At 35.8% G+C, this 17,112-nt stretch overlaps 1 protein-coding gene across 4 annotated transcripts in view; it reads left to right on the top strand.

Moving 5' to 3' along the window:
- Arid4b (AT-rich interaction domain 4B) overlaps positions 1 to 17,112 on the top strand; it is a 138,245-nt gene that overhangs the window by 38,770 nt on the left and 82,363 nt on the right. For all 4 annotated transcript variants that reach the window (XR_002398253.2, XM_004854627.4, XM_004854626.4 and 1 more), the window contains exon 3: positions 16,540 to 16,650. Coding sequence is in view for 3 of the 4 variants with exons in the window: in XM_004854627.4 (XP_004854684.1) it covers positions 16,540 to 16,650 (111 nt within the window). In the remaining variant the exon portion in view is untranslated. The remainder of the gene's footprint in view (positions 1 to 16,539; positions 16,651 to 17,112) is intronic.

Below are 17,112 nucleotides of genomic sequence, written 5' to 3'. Positions count from 1 at the left end.
ACAAACATGTTGGGTTTGATGGTATAAGCAGTGTTTTTACCTTATATGTGACTGTGAAAGAGGTCATTTATTATAGAACTAAGTAGTATATTGAGGATCTCCAACACCATCTCGGGATTGGTACTGTAATTAATGAGAAGAAATCATGGGACTCATTGTGTTGGTTGTTATTTACGGTGTGCTTTGTTACAACAGAATGATACAAAGCGTAATCGGCAAAAAGAAAGGTGCCTGGGGTGAAGTCTAGGGGAAACCAGGTGCAGTCTCTCCCAGTAGAGACATATGAGACACACTTAATTCCCCCACCAAGAAATTGTGACAATGCAAGTAAAATGTACACTGGGGAAATATATACTGGTGAAAGCTTATTAGAGACTCAATGGACAGGGTTTTGTCGACACCTGGTCGCATAGGCACCCCATGCCTGGCACAGACGCACACTCCAGAGACTGAGAATGAAAGCAGATGTTCAGGATAAACCATATTGTTTGTACATACAGTTCAGGCACAGTGAGTTACACTTTATCAGTTAATGGTGGGAATTCTTCTGACATCAGGTTCTTATAAATTCCCAAATGCCAGCTAAGGGCCAGCCTTGCAAGCTGGCCTTTCTGAGGAGAGTTGTCTCAGGCTTGCTGTTAACTCTTCTGCCCAGAGCAGCATTAGCTTTCCATTTCCTTATTTTTTGTTTATAATAATGATTTTTTCCTCAGTTTATGGTTTCCTCAGTTTTATAGAATCTTCTCAAAGCGAATTGTTTAAATATTTTGCTTTTATTACCTTATCATTTGTGTGATTATTACATTTCTTTTTCATTCTCATCATCTTGACATCTTTTAAATGTTCAATGGTTTCAGTATTTTGTTGATTCTGTTTGTCCCATACTACCTCGTACTACATGGGTCAGGAAACTAAATGGAGTTTTGTTAACTGCTGAGAATCTATTTAAGAGTTGGAGAAGTAACCTCTAGGTTTACTGTTTGTTCTCAGTCTCTGTGATGCATCACAGTCCCTTGGACAGCTTTCTTAAAAAGTCACTGGTTCCCTCCCCTAGAGTTTGTAATTTCTGATGTCTTGAGTGGAGCCTGAGAATTTGCACTTCTAACAAGTTGCCAAATGATCCTGATGGTATTGCTGTTGGGAGCCCACAATGAGAACTCCTTTTCTAGTTTATAATCATAAACTCATATTAACATGAGTATTGCTACCCACAGACTCTCTCAGTACAGGCATAAATTAATACAGTATGCTAAAAAAGTTCAGTATTTTTTTTGTATCGGGCATCAAACTCGGGTCCTTGCGCTTGCGCAGCAGGCGGTGAAACCACTGAACTACCCTGGCCCTAAAAGTTCAGAATTTTTTTCGCATTCAGTGAATCCACCTCACATCACCTAGAATTTTTCATCTCACTTGTATAATGACATTTAGAATTTTGTTAGGGGCTTTATTGGCATTTCTCTCCCACTGGGAATGCTATGGGAAAGGATGCCATAGAAATGTTTTTGGTGATCTCAGTGAGGATTAGGAAATACTAGGGAGACAGTTTAACTGGTGGCTAGTTGGACATGGTTACCATAGGCTGTAGCAGGGCAGATTTGATAATGAAATTCTGAAAATGGTCTGACCCACATGAGGTCTCTAGGTAGGTAAACAACCTAGTTACTCATTTCACTGTAATAATTTTTAAAACTCCAAGTCTGATGATGAACATGCTAATAATGTTAAGCTGTCCTACTAGAATGCTTCAAGATTGAGTCTGGGGCAACCCATTTTCTGGTCCCCCTCTGTCTCTCTTAGAAGATATCTTTCTCTCAATAAGTTTTTCCTATTCTTAAAAAAAAAAAATTGAGTCTGTTTACTTCTCAGATCTCATTGAAAGGCCGAATCAAGTATTGTGGAATCCCTGTTACAAACACCGATTCTTCCTATTTGGTCCTATTTACCATTGGTAATGACATCTTGCGTCTATTTACTTTAAAAAGTGCACAGTGGGGATGAGGCAAACTCAGTTTTAAAAATTTGATGCTGACTTTGACACAACAGTAATTTTCTGGTGACTCAACACCAGTGTGATCTAACAGTAAGACTAGGTGCAGATGGAGAGTCAGGAGATGACTCCCAGACTAGGTGCAGATGGAGAGTCAGGAGATGTTCCAAGTCTCCAACTTTGTATTATAGTGAAATACACAAACACTGTGGTTACTCAGTATTTAAGTTGTTTAGTAATTATTCAATTCAGTGTGAAAAGGATAGTAGTAGATCAGTGGATCTCAGGATATTTTTCTATACTTTTCCTGAAATGGTTTCACCTGATCCCAAGTGAGTAGGAGTACATATCCTCAGCAACTAGTATTCAATATTTAATACAAGGTCTGAGGTAATTTGGTAGATATGGCCAAGTAAAAGACAGTGCTGCAGTTGAAAACCTGCAAGAGGGCCAGGGATTTAGCTCAGTGGTTCTGCTGCCTGCCTAGCAAGTGCAAGAACCTGAGTTTGATCCCCGGTACCAAAAAAAAGAAGAAAACCTGAAAGATGATGGGAGAGTGATCAGGAGAAAAACCTAAAAAATAAAATGCACATAAGAAAATAAGGTATTTAAAACAATCTCAGATCCATCCATCCATCCATCCATCCAATACTGGAGATTGAACCCACGGCTTTTGCACTGAGCTATCTGCCCTGCTCTTTTTACTTTCTGAGACAGGGTCTCATTAAGTTGCTGAGTTGCCCAGAAGGATCCATCCCCTGCCTCAGCCTCTCAGAGTTCTGGGATTACGTATATACACTACCACGTCTGGCCTTCAATTGTTGTTTTTTTACTTGATTGTTTTGTTTTTTGTTTTTGGTACTGGGGCTCGAACTTGGGTCCTTGTGTTTGCGCAGCAGGCGGCGAAACCACTGAGCTAAATCCCCGGACCTGCATTATTGTTTTTAATATTACTCTATCTCATGTTGCAGGACAATAATCTGTAACATAAAAAAGGAAGAGCTGTAATACAAATTTAGACTGTATAGTCAGCAAAGACTCTATATTACTGTAAATGATTTCATTCTTTTTTTTTTTTTTTTCCACATAACGGGGATTGAACTCAGAACCTTGCACTTGCCATGCAGGCATGGCACCACTGAGCTATATCCCCGGCCCACTATTTCATTCTTTTAAAATTGATGTTCCAGGTATCTGACTTTGTATTATTGTGAAACACACAAACACCATGGTTACTCAGTATTTAAGTTGTTCAGTAATTACTCAGTTCATTGTGAAAAGGATAGTAGTAGATCAATGGACTGAGAGTTACCTTTGAACAGGATCTTGCTCCATAGTTCAGGGAGCTTATTTATTTTTTTGTATAAAGTTGAAATCTTATTTTCAGCACAGTCTTTCAGAAAATTGGGTCATATGATTTTGAGGTTTCAAATGGAGAATTTTCACTTGAAGAGTTTGGCAACCCCTTTCTCCCATCTGCCTCATCCAAATCATGCTAATTGGAATATATAGTATTAAATCTGTCCAGTTATTCTTTTTATTGTCACAAACTTTGAAGGTCTTTTTTAAAAAAAATTGTCTTTAAATACTTAGGTTTTTAAGAGGATCATTCTTTCCAACAGAATCATGATTTTTTCAAGACAGAAGTAACATATATATAAACTTGCTTGACCCAGGAGCATAATAGTGTTGATTTGATTGATTGATTGAGTCATTCATTTAGCTGGTATTTACAGAACAATTACTATTCCTGCATTGTTCCTAGATAATATTTTGTTTTTCTTTTGATTTAGGAAGAGGGTTATAAGCACTTTTATGGTAGATGGTACTGTTTATTCTCTTTGTAAAAATGGATAAATTGAGATTTGGTTCCAGGTTGGGTCATAAGCATTGGTATTCTGTGTACAAAATTCTGTCCTCATTTTTCTATATTCTTTTATCTCTATATGAGAGTATGTCAGACTGGACTCCTTAGAAACTCTCTTGGATCTAGTTTGCAAATTCTGAGAATTTAAAAATTGTTCAATAAATTTTTTTTTTTTGTACTGGGGATCGAACTCAGGACCTTGCTCTTGCGAGGCAGGCAGCGGAACCAGTAGGTTAAATCTCTGGCCCTGTTCAATTAATTTTTATTGGCTAATACTAAATTCAAAAGGCACAAAAGGTACATATTTACCCTTACCTTGTTTTATCTTGAATTCCTTCCATTTCACTTCATAGAGAGCTAAAATGCTTTAATGTAAACATCTTATGGGTTATCTCTACATATGGATAAAGATAACTGCTCTTTTAATTTCTGGAATTGTACTTTATGTTTTACAATCGGTTGTTAATAGTATTACATCAGTTGTTGAAGGTTTAATGTGAAAAGAACATTGATAATTTGTAATAAGTGATATGTTCCTGCCTCATGAAGCAACATTAATCTGTCCAGCAAAGGTTTTGCAGTTGTTTAAATAGTGTGATAAGAAAATTGGTTCATTATATTGTGCTCAATATTAAAAGGATGTTGATCCAAAGTAGTCTGTTGTGTTTAAGTTGTATGTGGCTTTTGCAAAATATCCATCATATTGAATTCTTGTTATTTGAACTTCATAGATTTTGTTGGGTTATGAGATTAGTTTGTAAATTTGTTTTATACTTGTGTATAAGCAAGTTGAAAGCATACTTTTTTTATATTTTAACATTTCTGAAATCAGTGCATCGAGTAGTCAGTTGATGGTATGTTGTACTTTAAATAGCAGCTTTTTGTCTTAGTGGTACAGGTGGCTTACAATTAAAAGTGACTTAGATGAAATATTGAACTTTCAACTTACGAATTTCACTTACATAAAATTAATTTAACATCACTCTAGTGGGGGGGGGTGTTTAAGTTTAAGAACAGGACAGCCGGCGTGGTGGCACATGCCTGTAATCCCACCACTCTGAAGGCTAAAGTGGGAGGATTGCTGTGAGTTTGTTTTGTTTATTTATTTTTTTGGTATTGGGGATGGAACTCAGGTCCTTGTGCTTGCGCAGCAGGCGGTGAAACCACTGAGCTAAATCCCCGGCCCCAGATTGCCATGAGTTTGAGGCCAGCCTGGATTACATAGTGAGTTCAAGGTCTGCCTGAACTGCATAGTGAGACCCTGTCTCAAAAAGCCCCCTACATCTCTGTGTAAAGAATGTTGATCATCATTTTTGGTCATACTCGAATTCTCTGATTCCAGGACCCTTGGATGCATGTAATTGCCAGGAACTTGAGATTCCAGAAGACATTTTTTCCAGAGGATTTGGAAAAATCATCTGGCCTAGTCAGAATTGCTACTTGTAGAGATACTCACTGTTAATGACCCTGTCATTCCTCTAATACTGTATTCGTAAGACTAGTAGCTTACCTGCTCATACCTATCCTCCAGCTGCTTCTGTTGTTAATTTCCATGTTCACTGATTGTTAACTACAAAATTTGCTTTAAAAAGTGTGAACAGTAACACATTAAACATTTATTGAGTATATATTACATGTCAGTGTTACGTGTTTTACATGTGATTTTATAAGTCACAGTTTGCAACTTTAATGTATAGCAGTACCTTGGTTCCTAAACTTCTTTTTTGTTGTTGTTTTTTGATTTTTTGAAACAGGGTCTTGTTATGTAGTCCAGGCTGGCTTTGAACTCACTATGTGGCCTAGGCTGGCCTCAAATTCTAGGGAATCCTGTCTCACCCTCCTGCGTGCTGGGATTACAGATGTGTACCACCACTCCTGGCACGAATTTAATTCTTTCCATGCAACTAGAATGGGGAAAGGATTAAGTTCGTGAACTGGGGTCTTGCTTATAATTAACATAATTTATATTTAACTAATATTAATAAATGTATTATATATATTTATTACCATCAACTTCATCCTATAAATGTGAAGCTAGATTTAGAGAAGTTAGTGTCCAAAGGGTAATAGAGCTGGTAAATTAGGAACCTGGAGTTTGAACCCAAGTATTCTGATTCCAAAATGTGTGCTTTTCACTTCTCATTTTAAAATGCCTCTCAAAGGAAAATATGTTTGCTCAAATATTATGAAAGATCATATTTACAGAATGTTTGTATATTTGGGACAAAGTCTGTTTATATAGTTACAGCAATAGTATTGTAGCATTGGTAAGAAAGGGCTTAATACATTGTAGCTCTGAAATTAGAATAAATCCTGTGCCTTCAAGTGTTTATTACATATTTTGTGGGTCAGTTTCTTTTGGTCACTAGACAAGTTATTGATAGGTTTTTTGTTTTTGGTTTTTTTGGTACCAGGGATGGAACTCAGAACCTTGCGCTTGTAAGGTATTGATAGGTTTTTAAATGATCATTGATTGATGTTTCCTATTAATGACTTCTAAGATCATATTATTGAGGGTGTAAAACAGGGTATAAATTTGTTGGATAGGTTTGGAATTTTATTAATCAAAAACATTCACTTGATGCTTCTTTAGTGACTTGTTGCATTGTAAAATATGTTCTACTACTTCCTTGCTAATCCATATCAGTAGATAATTACTAACATGCCCAAGATAGATATAAACCATAATAGTGCCAGTTATGGATTTTTGTATTTTAGTTTTTGAACTGGCTTCACCAGTAGGCTTCTCTAATTTCCAGATCATTAGAGTTTAAATCTTTTGATTGTGTTGTTACTCAGAAACATACTCATTTGAATTTGAATAAGGTTTTAACCTTCCTAGCAAGATAACAAGTAAGACTAACTTCTTTTGAGGGCAAGGTAAATTGTCTATTTTTGTGTTAGATGTGTATTTTCTCTGTAAGACACAATATACTTACACCCATAGCTTGAAGAACAGGTTAAATTTGGCTTACTATTTTGGTGGGATTCAGTTTATGGTTATCTGGTTCCAAGGCAAGAACATCATGATGGAAGAAAATGTGGTGGAGCAAAGCTGTTGAATTTATGGTAACAGGGAAGCCAAATGGAGGGAACAGTGCCTGAGAGGAAGGGGTAAGTATCCAGACACAGACTCGGAGGTCATACCTCTGGAACTCACCCAGAAGTGTGTTCTACCAATCTCCTGGGTAGATTCCAAAGCCAGTCAAATTGACAGTTCACCTTAACCACCACACTACAGTAGACACTTAATACTTAATCCACTGTATTTCTCCTCTCTTACCTCCTTGGTGCTATTGAAAATTCTCATTAGAATATTTTTGAGTCATTTTAATTTCCAGGAATATGTAAATAACTTCATGTTAATATCTGAATATGCAGTTATCCTACTGGTTAATAGAAATGGTTCTAAAATTTGTTTAAAATTAACTTGTTACTCTATTCTATTCCTTAAAGTAACTTCAATTTGAAGAATTTAATTTTAATTTTATTTTTTTAAGAATTTTAATAAGTATAAGAAATACCCAGAGGGCCGGGATTTAGCTCAGTGGTTCCGCTGCCTGCCTTGCAAGCGCAAGGTCCCGAGTTCGATCCCTGGTACCAAAAAAAAAAAAATACCCAGAGAAGATTTTTGTGTTCTGGGGAGGAGTTAAATTTTTATTTAGAATAATTTTTATTATCCAGTTAAAATAAAGAGTAACTCAGGTAAAAAAAAATGAGCAGATAATTCATAGAAAAATACAGTAAGTGCCCCAAAATGTATATACTAGTTGAAATGATGTATTTTCAAATAATATAAAATTTACAGAACAAAGAATTCATGTGGTCTCTTTCACCAGAGTTGCTACCATTTCATATCATTTGCTTTATATGTAATCTCTTCCTTCCTCTGCCCTATCACACCTAAATACTTTAGAATGTAATTTCTTTTCTTTGAGACAAGGTCTTGCTATGTTGCTCAGACTGACCTTGAACTTACTATGTACCCCAGGTTGGCCTTGAACTCCAGGCAGTTCTCCTGCCTCAGCCTCCCAAGTGCTGTGATTACAGGTGTGTGCCACCATGCCCCGCTTAAGAGTATAGTTTCTAACAAAGTACATTCTTCTGTCTACTTTCATTCAACACTTCAAACCAGGCAATCAGTGTTGGAACAACACTGCTATCCTATCCAGGGCCCCTTAGGTTTTACCAACTCTTGTAGTGTCTCTTTTTATTTTCTGATCCAAGCTTCTATCCAGTAACACATGTTGCAATGGGTTAGTTGTCTTATCTCTTCAGACTCTTTCAGTTTAGAAATTTCCTCATAGTTTACATCCTTCACAGTTTTGTTTCTGTCCTTCAGAATTTTAAGGAATACAAACCTTACATTGTGTAGGATAACTTGAACCTTGGTCTGCCTAATTTTTCTCATCACTAGGGTCAGTCTTTTTTTATTTTTGGTACCAGGGATTGAACTCAAGACCTTGCACTGTTGAGGCAGGCAGCGGAACCACTGAGCTAAATCCCCAGCCCTGGTGTCAGTCTTACTAGGTATATCACAGAAAGGATGTTCTTTTCATTCTCAGTGCATTGCATAGTTCAACTATTGATATTTCAGTGGTATTCCAAGATCATGCCAATATTCTGTTCATTAAGCCTCCACTGATCAGCTTGGTATCTATTGACAACTGAGTCAACTACCTTTATTGATGATCATCAAATGATTATTCTCTATTTTAATCAGCCTTCCTATATTAATGTCTTAGTAAAAGGATGCGCTTTCTTTTATATACATCTTAAAAATTCAATCAAGCTCCCCATAGTGGCACAAACCTGAAATCTCAGCATTCAGGAGGCTGAGGCAGGAGCATCTTGAGTTTGAGGCGAGTCCGAATGATATAGGTATACTCTGCCTCAAAAAAGCTTAAAATTCATTCGTTCATTCATTTGTTCATTCGTTCATGTAAATATGGACTTGTAAATTTATTGAATGCATTAACACCAATTTTAAGCTGATGTATAATTAACATAGAATGGAATATAGATTGTTAGGTTGATCCGTTTGACATATATACACAAACCTAACAAGAAAATAGATCTAGTACTGATTTTCATGCTCAAAGTCTACCCCATTTGGCCAATAAGAACCTCTCCCAAGGTATCTCCTGTATGTTCCATTGAAATACCCATCTTTCACTGACCATTTCCTTACTTTCTGGCACAAGGTATTTTTGATTCTTCCTGTACTTTTCCCTGCCCACCCTCAAAATCACCCGTTTCTCCAAGGATCCTTTTTGTTCTTTTTTTTGTAATTTGCACAACTGTATTTTGTGGAAATAGAGGATATTTTCATTAATTTTTCATCACAAATGTCAGCAAAATATTGGTGATTTCAATTACATTTATATGTGTTATTACACCAAGCAATGGAGATTTGTCTTACAGTTAGACTCCATAAAATTTTGATGAACAATTTCCTGTAGCATTCCTGGTGTGTAAACTGGTATCATCACTTTGAATAAAAAGATTTTCTACAGATCTACTCTTACAATTTTCTTGCAACACGTTCTCAGATCTGCCAGATACCCATTGGTATGCTTTTCTAAATGGCTAAACATATCAGATAAACTTTCTTTCTTTCTTTCTTTTTTTTTTTTTGGTACCGGAAATTGAACTCTCGGGTCCTTGTGCTTGTGAGGCAGTCGGCGGAACCGCTGAGCTAAATCCCCGGCCCATATCAGATAAACTTTCAATTTGCTCTCCACTCCCTCTGGTCCTGGTGTTCTAAGGAAAAAAAGACCAGTGGGCCACCATAGAGTAAATTGATTGTATTGAATTCTTGTTTTTAGTCCTTCATCTTACCCTGGTCTACTACTATATCCATTGTCCTCAAGGCCTTAACTTCCATGGTTTTATTTTCCAGAGAATAGTAGGAAATCTCCATTCTCCTGCCTTGGCTAGAGGTGGTCATCTGGTTTCTCAGCAGGGGAGGGTTTCTGGGACTTCTTGAGTCTGTTTACCAACTTTTAACCAATTCCTCACTTTTCAACCCTGCCTAGGGTACCTCACTTCCTTTCTACCTTATGCCTCTAAGTCTTATCTTTGAGGTCTTTCTACAGGGCAAAAATTGGTTGTATTTTCTTTTTTTTTTTGGTACGGGGGATCGAACTTGAGTCCTTGAGCTTGCGAGGCAGGTGGCAGAACCACTGAGCTATCCCTGGCCCTGGTTATGTTTTCTTTTTGGTGATTTTAGTTCTTAGTACTCCATTTACTTTCCATCTTCCAAATTATCTTCTTGTCCACTGATGTCTCCTGTAACATTCTCTTGTTAGTTGGTCTTGTCCTTTGTTCATTTTAATGGAGGAATGGATTTCAAAATCAAGATCTACACTTTTTCTGGGTGGGCCCCCCCCCCCCCCCCGCTTGTCATTTGCTCCTAGGCTTTCTTGGTGAAGAGAGCTGGGGGGATATATATATATATAAATAAATAAATAAATATGTGCACGTGTATACCAACTTGCATATAGACATATATCTATATGTGTATTTATTACACAAATATGAATGAAAACCATATTTTTCAGTCCCACCCAGTAGTTTGACTTCCATAGAGCTTACCCACTTCATTTTTAAGTTCTTTGGCAGTGAGAACCAAGGTCCCCACTCTCTTCAGTGTATGAACTTAAGTGGTACCTGATTCACAAACAATTTGTTCCATGATTCTGGAAGAATAGCCCCATTTGTGTTCTGGAAAAATGGGCGCCACCATGTTCATTACCTCATGGAGAGTTCGGAAACAAAAACAGGATTTTGCCAAATGCTTGGTTTTTTTTTTTTTTTTTGTACCAGGGATCAACCTCAGGACTTTGCGTTTGCAAGGCAGGTGCGGTACCACTGAGCTAAATCCCCGGCCCAAAACGCTTCTGTTTGCAAATAATTTGTTCCCAAACAAAAGCATTCATGAACTGAGGAACCAGTGTATTTGCTCACCCAGTATACTTAGTATAACAAATCTTCCAGTATGCTGCTCATGCTTCTCTGTGACTCTCCCAGACCTTCTTTTTGCTGCATTGTGTACTCAGCCTCTGTCTTCTGTATCCTTATGCCTCCCCAGCCCTTATCCCTAACCCATGTTCTTAGTACCACAACACAAGAAAGGAGATGGCTCCAGTGAAGATTTTAAAGTTCTGTGGTACAATTTTCTTTATTTCCTTGATAATGTGTCCTAAAAATTGTGGTTTTTAACCTCTTTTTAAAGGTTATACCCTTTATTATAGAGATGTAGTTTTCATTCATTCATTGAAATTATCTCCATTATTTTTAATACCTCTTTTGTATTGTCTTATAAAAATATATTATTTTTCATAGATTTATTCTCACTCTCTGTTTATTTCTGTTTTTAGCATCAAATTTAATTTTCTTGTAGTCTGATTCTCCTAGCTGCATTGACACTGTAACCAGTGGTTATATGTAAGACATGTAACCAATGACTTACTCTTTTAAACAAACTACCTCAATAAAATTCCATATAGCATGTTTTTCTTTTTATAGATCTTGAATAACTGAATATTTCCTAGGCAGTATCAGTGTTAGCCATTGGAAGAGTTGATTTAACTATTGGTTTTCTAAAACTTACATATTTTGTGTACTGTAGTCCAGAGGCCATCAGAGGTTAATGTTAATTCTTTCATATACTTAAATGCTTCTCAGGCATTTTGGGATCTTGAAGGATTTTTATCCACCAATACTTAATTTAAAAATTGCTTAGGTTTTTTAGTGTTTCCATGGAATTCAGTGATTTTTAGGTTATTAGCCTAGGACATTTGATAAATTGCCGAAAAATAATTGTTTGCAGTGCTGGATAACCCTGAGGTAGTTGTTGCCTTGACAACCAGAAAACTGTTGCTAAACAAAGGAATGGTAATTTAGTAGTTTAATTCCTTTTTTGGTATGGACTTGCTACATAAAAACATCTTTTTAGCCTTTGAGATTGTCTGTATTAGTGGCCAAAAAAAGACCAAGAGAAGGTAAGAGTTTTTTCCTGCTGTGCAGATGCACATGTATATCAAAGGAATCTTAGTTAACCTGCTGACAAAATTACTTTGTACACCCCTGCTTTGGACCAAAGTACTGTATGGTACCCTCAAAATAGGTATATAGTCTTGATTTTTCTGTTGTACTAAAGGATCATGTTATACTTCATCATGGAATGTCCTTTGGTACTAGAATTCAACATATTCACTTCATGTCTAATTGAATAAGGGAGATAATAGTGTCAGTGACTCCCTCCTCCTGCAGTTACAGGTACTGGCATTTACTTTGTTTATGTGGGAATGCCATGATTTAACTCTTTTATAGAGGACTTTTAAAAAAACTCACAATTTCCTCTTAGATTATTAAGTAATAATAATAGTCTTTATTTGGTACTCTGTGGTGGGCCCTGCTCCAAATGGTATAGTTACAAAATCTTATTCTTCATTCCTGTGAGACAATAACTATTACTGTATCCTAAGTTACAGAAGTCATAGCCCAAGATCATGTAGCAACTAAGTGGTTGATTTGAACCTAGGCATTTAATTTAGGAGCCCATTCTCTTTCTTGTTGTTGTTGTTTGATTTGGTTTTTGGTACTGGGGATTAAACCTAGGACCCTCTCCCATGCTAAGTACACACTCTGTCACTGAGCTACATCCCCACCCTAGGTCCTGTACTCTTAATTATTATATTATTTTCATTAATATTATCATGTCAAATTGTACAGGCTCGCATGTAGCTCAGTGGCAGAATGTTTGTCATGCATGAGGCCCTGCATTGAAAAAAAATAAATTGTATAACTCTTAATCCTAGCTATGGCTGATAATTAATTTTTGTTGTACTGATGAAATGATACATTATCTTTGGTTTCCTTCAAAATAATCAGAATTGAGAGGGAATCTAAAGAGGGCTAGATGATAGGATTGTCATTAAGTTAATAATTGTGGAAAACAGGTTAGGGTTATGTGCAAGGATGTATTATGCTGCTCTGCCTTCCTTTATATATATTTGAAATATTTCTCAATACGAAATTTAAAAAGCAAAGAGTATATGCAAATTGTAAAAATCCAATAAATAGAACCCTTTCTCTAGAAACAAACTTTGAATAAAATATTTTCATTCATATACTCCTTCATTCTACTGACTTTCAAATTAATCTCTTAATGATTGTTTTTGTCATTTTTATATATAATTTTTTCCTGATGAATTAATTTGTCCTTGATCATTTTCACATTTCCAAGAGGGAGAAAACATTTTAAACACATATCTCACATATTGCCAATTATCCTGTGGTATTTTCTCATTTGATTTAGTGCTAAAAAATACTGAATTCTGAGAATATTAATATTAGTTGACTAAAGTGAGTAAAGTGACTTAACCTTGAATTTGTACTTACTTATAGTGACCATTTAAAATGAGATTTTTGCCCCTTAAATGTTAAAAGGAAAGAACAGAAGGGCCGAAATATGAACTCACATTGATGTAATTCCTTATTTGTCTGCGTTGAGTGATTTGCAGTATTAATTATTAATAGCTGAAACAAGTGCTTTCTCATACTTTATTTTCCTGATGTGAAAATCGAAGCTTCACTGCCTTGAGTAGCCCACAAAAACTCATCTAGTTAGGGCCAGAGATGTAGCTCAGTGGTGCCATGCGTGCCTCGCAAGCGCAAGGTCCTGAGTTCGATCCCTGGTACAGGAAAAACAAAAAAACAAACTCATCTAGTTAGTAGCTGGAATTGGGACCCTGTTTCTCTGCTTTGAAAGCCTGTACTATTAATCAGTCTGCTCTGTTATCTCATGTTAGACTAATGATAGAGTGATACCTTATGCCCTGCTAACATCACCTGCACACATCTTTGATGTTCGGTTTCTATAGAAAACTATTCATATTTTGGTTAATATTTTAAAATATTTTCACTGTTTCACTTCTAAATGATTGTGTCTGTTTCAGAGTGTTCCAATTTTGACTATTCTGGAAGCTCGGTGCTTTGATAGGGGAGTGTTAAACGAATGTATTTAAGATTAAAATTATTATACTAAACGAGAATAGAAAAGTAATTTACCTAAGATGATACAAAAGAAATAGAGGCAGAAATAAGATCAGAGCACAGACCATTACTTTTTCCTATGCCCTTTCTAACAGATTAGCACTGCTTTATCAGTGTATTTGTTTAAGCAGTTTTTATTAGACTGTGATATCCCTTTGGAAGTCTTTTCCTAGGAGGCAGTTTTCATGTACATTTAACTCCTTTTCATGTGTTTTAGCTTGAAGGAAGGAAAAGCTTGTCACTTTACTATTTGAGGGAATAAATATTTTCTGTCAACATGGATTTTTATGTTGAGGTGGTGGGGGTGGTGACTGTAATTCCAGCTGTTTAGGAGGCTGAGGCGACAGTTGCAAGTTGGAGTGTAGACTAGGCCATTTTATTTTTTATTTTTTAATTTTTTTTGGTACTGGGGATTGAACTCGGGATCTTGTACTTGCGAGGCAGGTGGCGGGAACCACTGAGCTAAATCCCTGGCCCTAGACTAGGCCATTTTAAACAGGGCCTGGTGATACAGCTCAGTGGTACAGTGCCTAGTGTGTGTGAGATGCCCAGAAAACTCCCCCTCCCAAAGTATCATTTCTTAAATATGTTTTTTCTTATGTAGCTGCAACTTTCAGCTGATTTCTTTTTCTCATCTACATTTCATAATTTTGGGTTCCTCATCAGTTTTCATTTAACTGTTATTTGTCTCTGAAAGTAACATTTTACTGCCTCATAAGGCAAGCTGTATTAATGTAAGTTGTACAGTGGTAGAAGCCTGTGACCATGAAGACTGTCCTATCATATAGTCTGTTCTCACAGTGGTAACTGATTCCACTTGAACTGCAAAGTAAATTGAATTTTCTTAAAAGTTTTGTTCTCTTTTTTTTAATTGATAATATTTAACTGACAAAGATTGAGCACAGTCAGATTATACAGTGTGATGATTTGATACATGTATGTATTGTGTAATGATTGTGACAAAGTAATTATAGCACAGCACATCCATCACCACCCATGATGTAGCCCTATCCTTTAATTTTTGACTGAAAATACTGTGAGTTCCATTTTTTATTCTTCCTGAAATGAGGCCGCTAAATTTCATTCCAGTTTATCCATAATTTTAGCCAAGGAAAACGGTATTCTAAGAGGGCTAACTTAAAGTAGTGATGGTTATCTTACTATGAGGTTATAGCATTAAGTGAATTGACATATATTTTCCTAAGCAGGTTTTGAAAATTGTATACTTGTTAAAAAAATTTTTTTTTCATGAAATACATGGACTGTGAGGGAAATAGCTGTTATTTATATTTTAGGTATTATTGTGGAACCTTTGGTTGTAGTATTGGAATATCTGTATTACCATTATTTCTGGAGATAGATCAGGCAGGCCTTTGTGTATTAGCCACAACCATAAGGAGTAGGTTTATTTTAAAATATAAAGGAAGTTGATAGTTTTGTTATTCATTGCTGTGTAACAGCATTTTCTACTTAGGAAGTTTCTGTAGGATATTAATAGTTATCAATAGAAAAAAATGGGTTGGACAAGTAGATTGAGAAATGCTTGAAGTTTAATTATTTCTTTTACTGTAGGGCTTCTTAGGCAGATTCATATATTTATGAATGTCCAAACATGAGGCAGACAAGGAATTCATTCAATAAATTGATTTTCCCAAACTCTTGCCTCCTTTTCATTTTGGTGAAACATCTTGGAATATTACTATTATTTCTTATAAAGCACTGAGAAAACTTGCTTATGTAATTTCTTTTGGCAAGGAAATTACTTGGTATAAGCAGAACTCCTTAGAACTACAGTTCTGTGCAGAAATGTACCTGATTTTTAAAAGGTAGGCAGCTAGATTAAGACTGTTAAAAACTAAATTGCAAGCAAGGAAAATAAGTATTTTTTCGGAAGAGTAAGACTGTGGACTTATACAAAAGCATTTGAGATTCTGGGTCAGTAGTTTATTTGAGATGTTTCAGATTAGACTTATGTAGTTTTCACCAGTAGTCTGAATATACATTTTTTCCTTTTATTCTTGCCTTAGAATTGTTTAGAAATACAGCAAAGCTGTTCTGAATTTGGGTGGGTGCCAAAATATAGCTTAAATATTAGAAAAAATTTTTTTCTTTTGAGCTTTGGACCTTTCAAAATGGACCCTTTGAGCAAATGGACTCTTCTTTTTTTAACTGGTCATATAAGAGTTTTAAGAGTAAGTGAATAATGGGCCAGGGATTTAGCTGAGTGGTGCCAACACCTGCCTTGTAAGCACAAGGTCCTTAGTTTGATCCCTGGTACCAAAAAGAAAAAAAAAGAGTAAGTGAATGAATGGGTGGCTGGAGCCATAAATGGAAGGCTATACTTTTGAGTGAAGTGAACTAATTCATATTGAAGTCTTACGTGTTTAATAGGAAGAAAATGCCTTTGTATTTTATAAGATGTACATTTAATGCATTTAACTAGACTTTATGATAGTCGTTTTACTCTTTTTAATTCATAGTATTTTATAAATTGGCTTGTTAAAAATACGTTTTACTCTTATAACTTTTATGGCTATAATAAGATCAGGTCCAATATTCTGAGGACTGATTATGGGGAAGAATTGAGCAGTTAAAATCTAATTATATTTCTTTGCATTTTTAGGCCCTTGATGAGCCTCCTTATTTGACAGTGGGCACTGATGTGAGTGCTAAATATAGAGGAGCCTTTTGTGAAGCCAAGATCAAGACAGCAAAAAGACTTGTCAAAGTCAAGGTACAGTGTTGTAGATTTTATAAATTGTATGTTCAATGTTTGATATTTAAACTCATTTGGAGATTATATCTAAGAATTGTTTTTTCTGCAGGATGAGTTTCTAGGCATAATGTTTCTAAAAACAGTGTGAAACTAAAAATTACTTTTAAAGTATTCTAATTGGAATAGAATTAGATTATTAGAGGTGCTATTTTGAGATTTGGTCTTGTTTGTATTATTAATGTTTTAGTGCCAGAAAGGACCTTAGAAATCATCTAATTTAATTCCTTAATTTTATTATAAGAAAAATGAGACTCATACAGTCTTAGTGATTTCTTCAAGGCAGAATAACAAAGAAATGTATTTGCTTCATTGGAAATATCCTGAGCCAGGTGCAATGCTGTTTACTTGTAGTCCCAGCTACTTGGGAGGCTGAGGCAGGAAGATCAGTTGTGCCTAGGGAGTTTTAGACCAGCCTAGGTA

The sequence above is a fragment of the Heterocephalus glaber genome, unplaced genomic scaffold, assembly GCF_053883595.1.
Source record: "Heterocephalus glaber isolate CG9 unplaced genomic scaffold, H.glaber_assembly_v1.0 deba00001472, whole genome shotgun sequence".
In the NCBI taxonomy this organism is placed as follows: Eukaryota; Metazoa; Chordata; class Mammalia; order Rodentia; family Bathyergidae; genus Heterocephalus; species Heterocephalus glaber.
The sequence above is the reverse complement of the archived record's forward strand: the minus strand, read 5'-3'. Positions and strand labels throughout refer to the sequence as shown.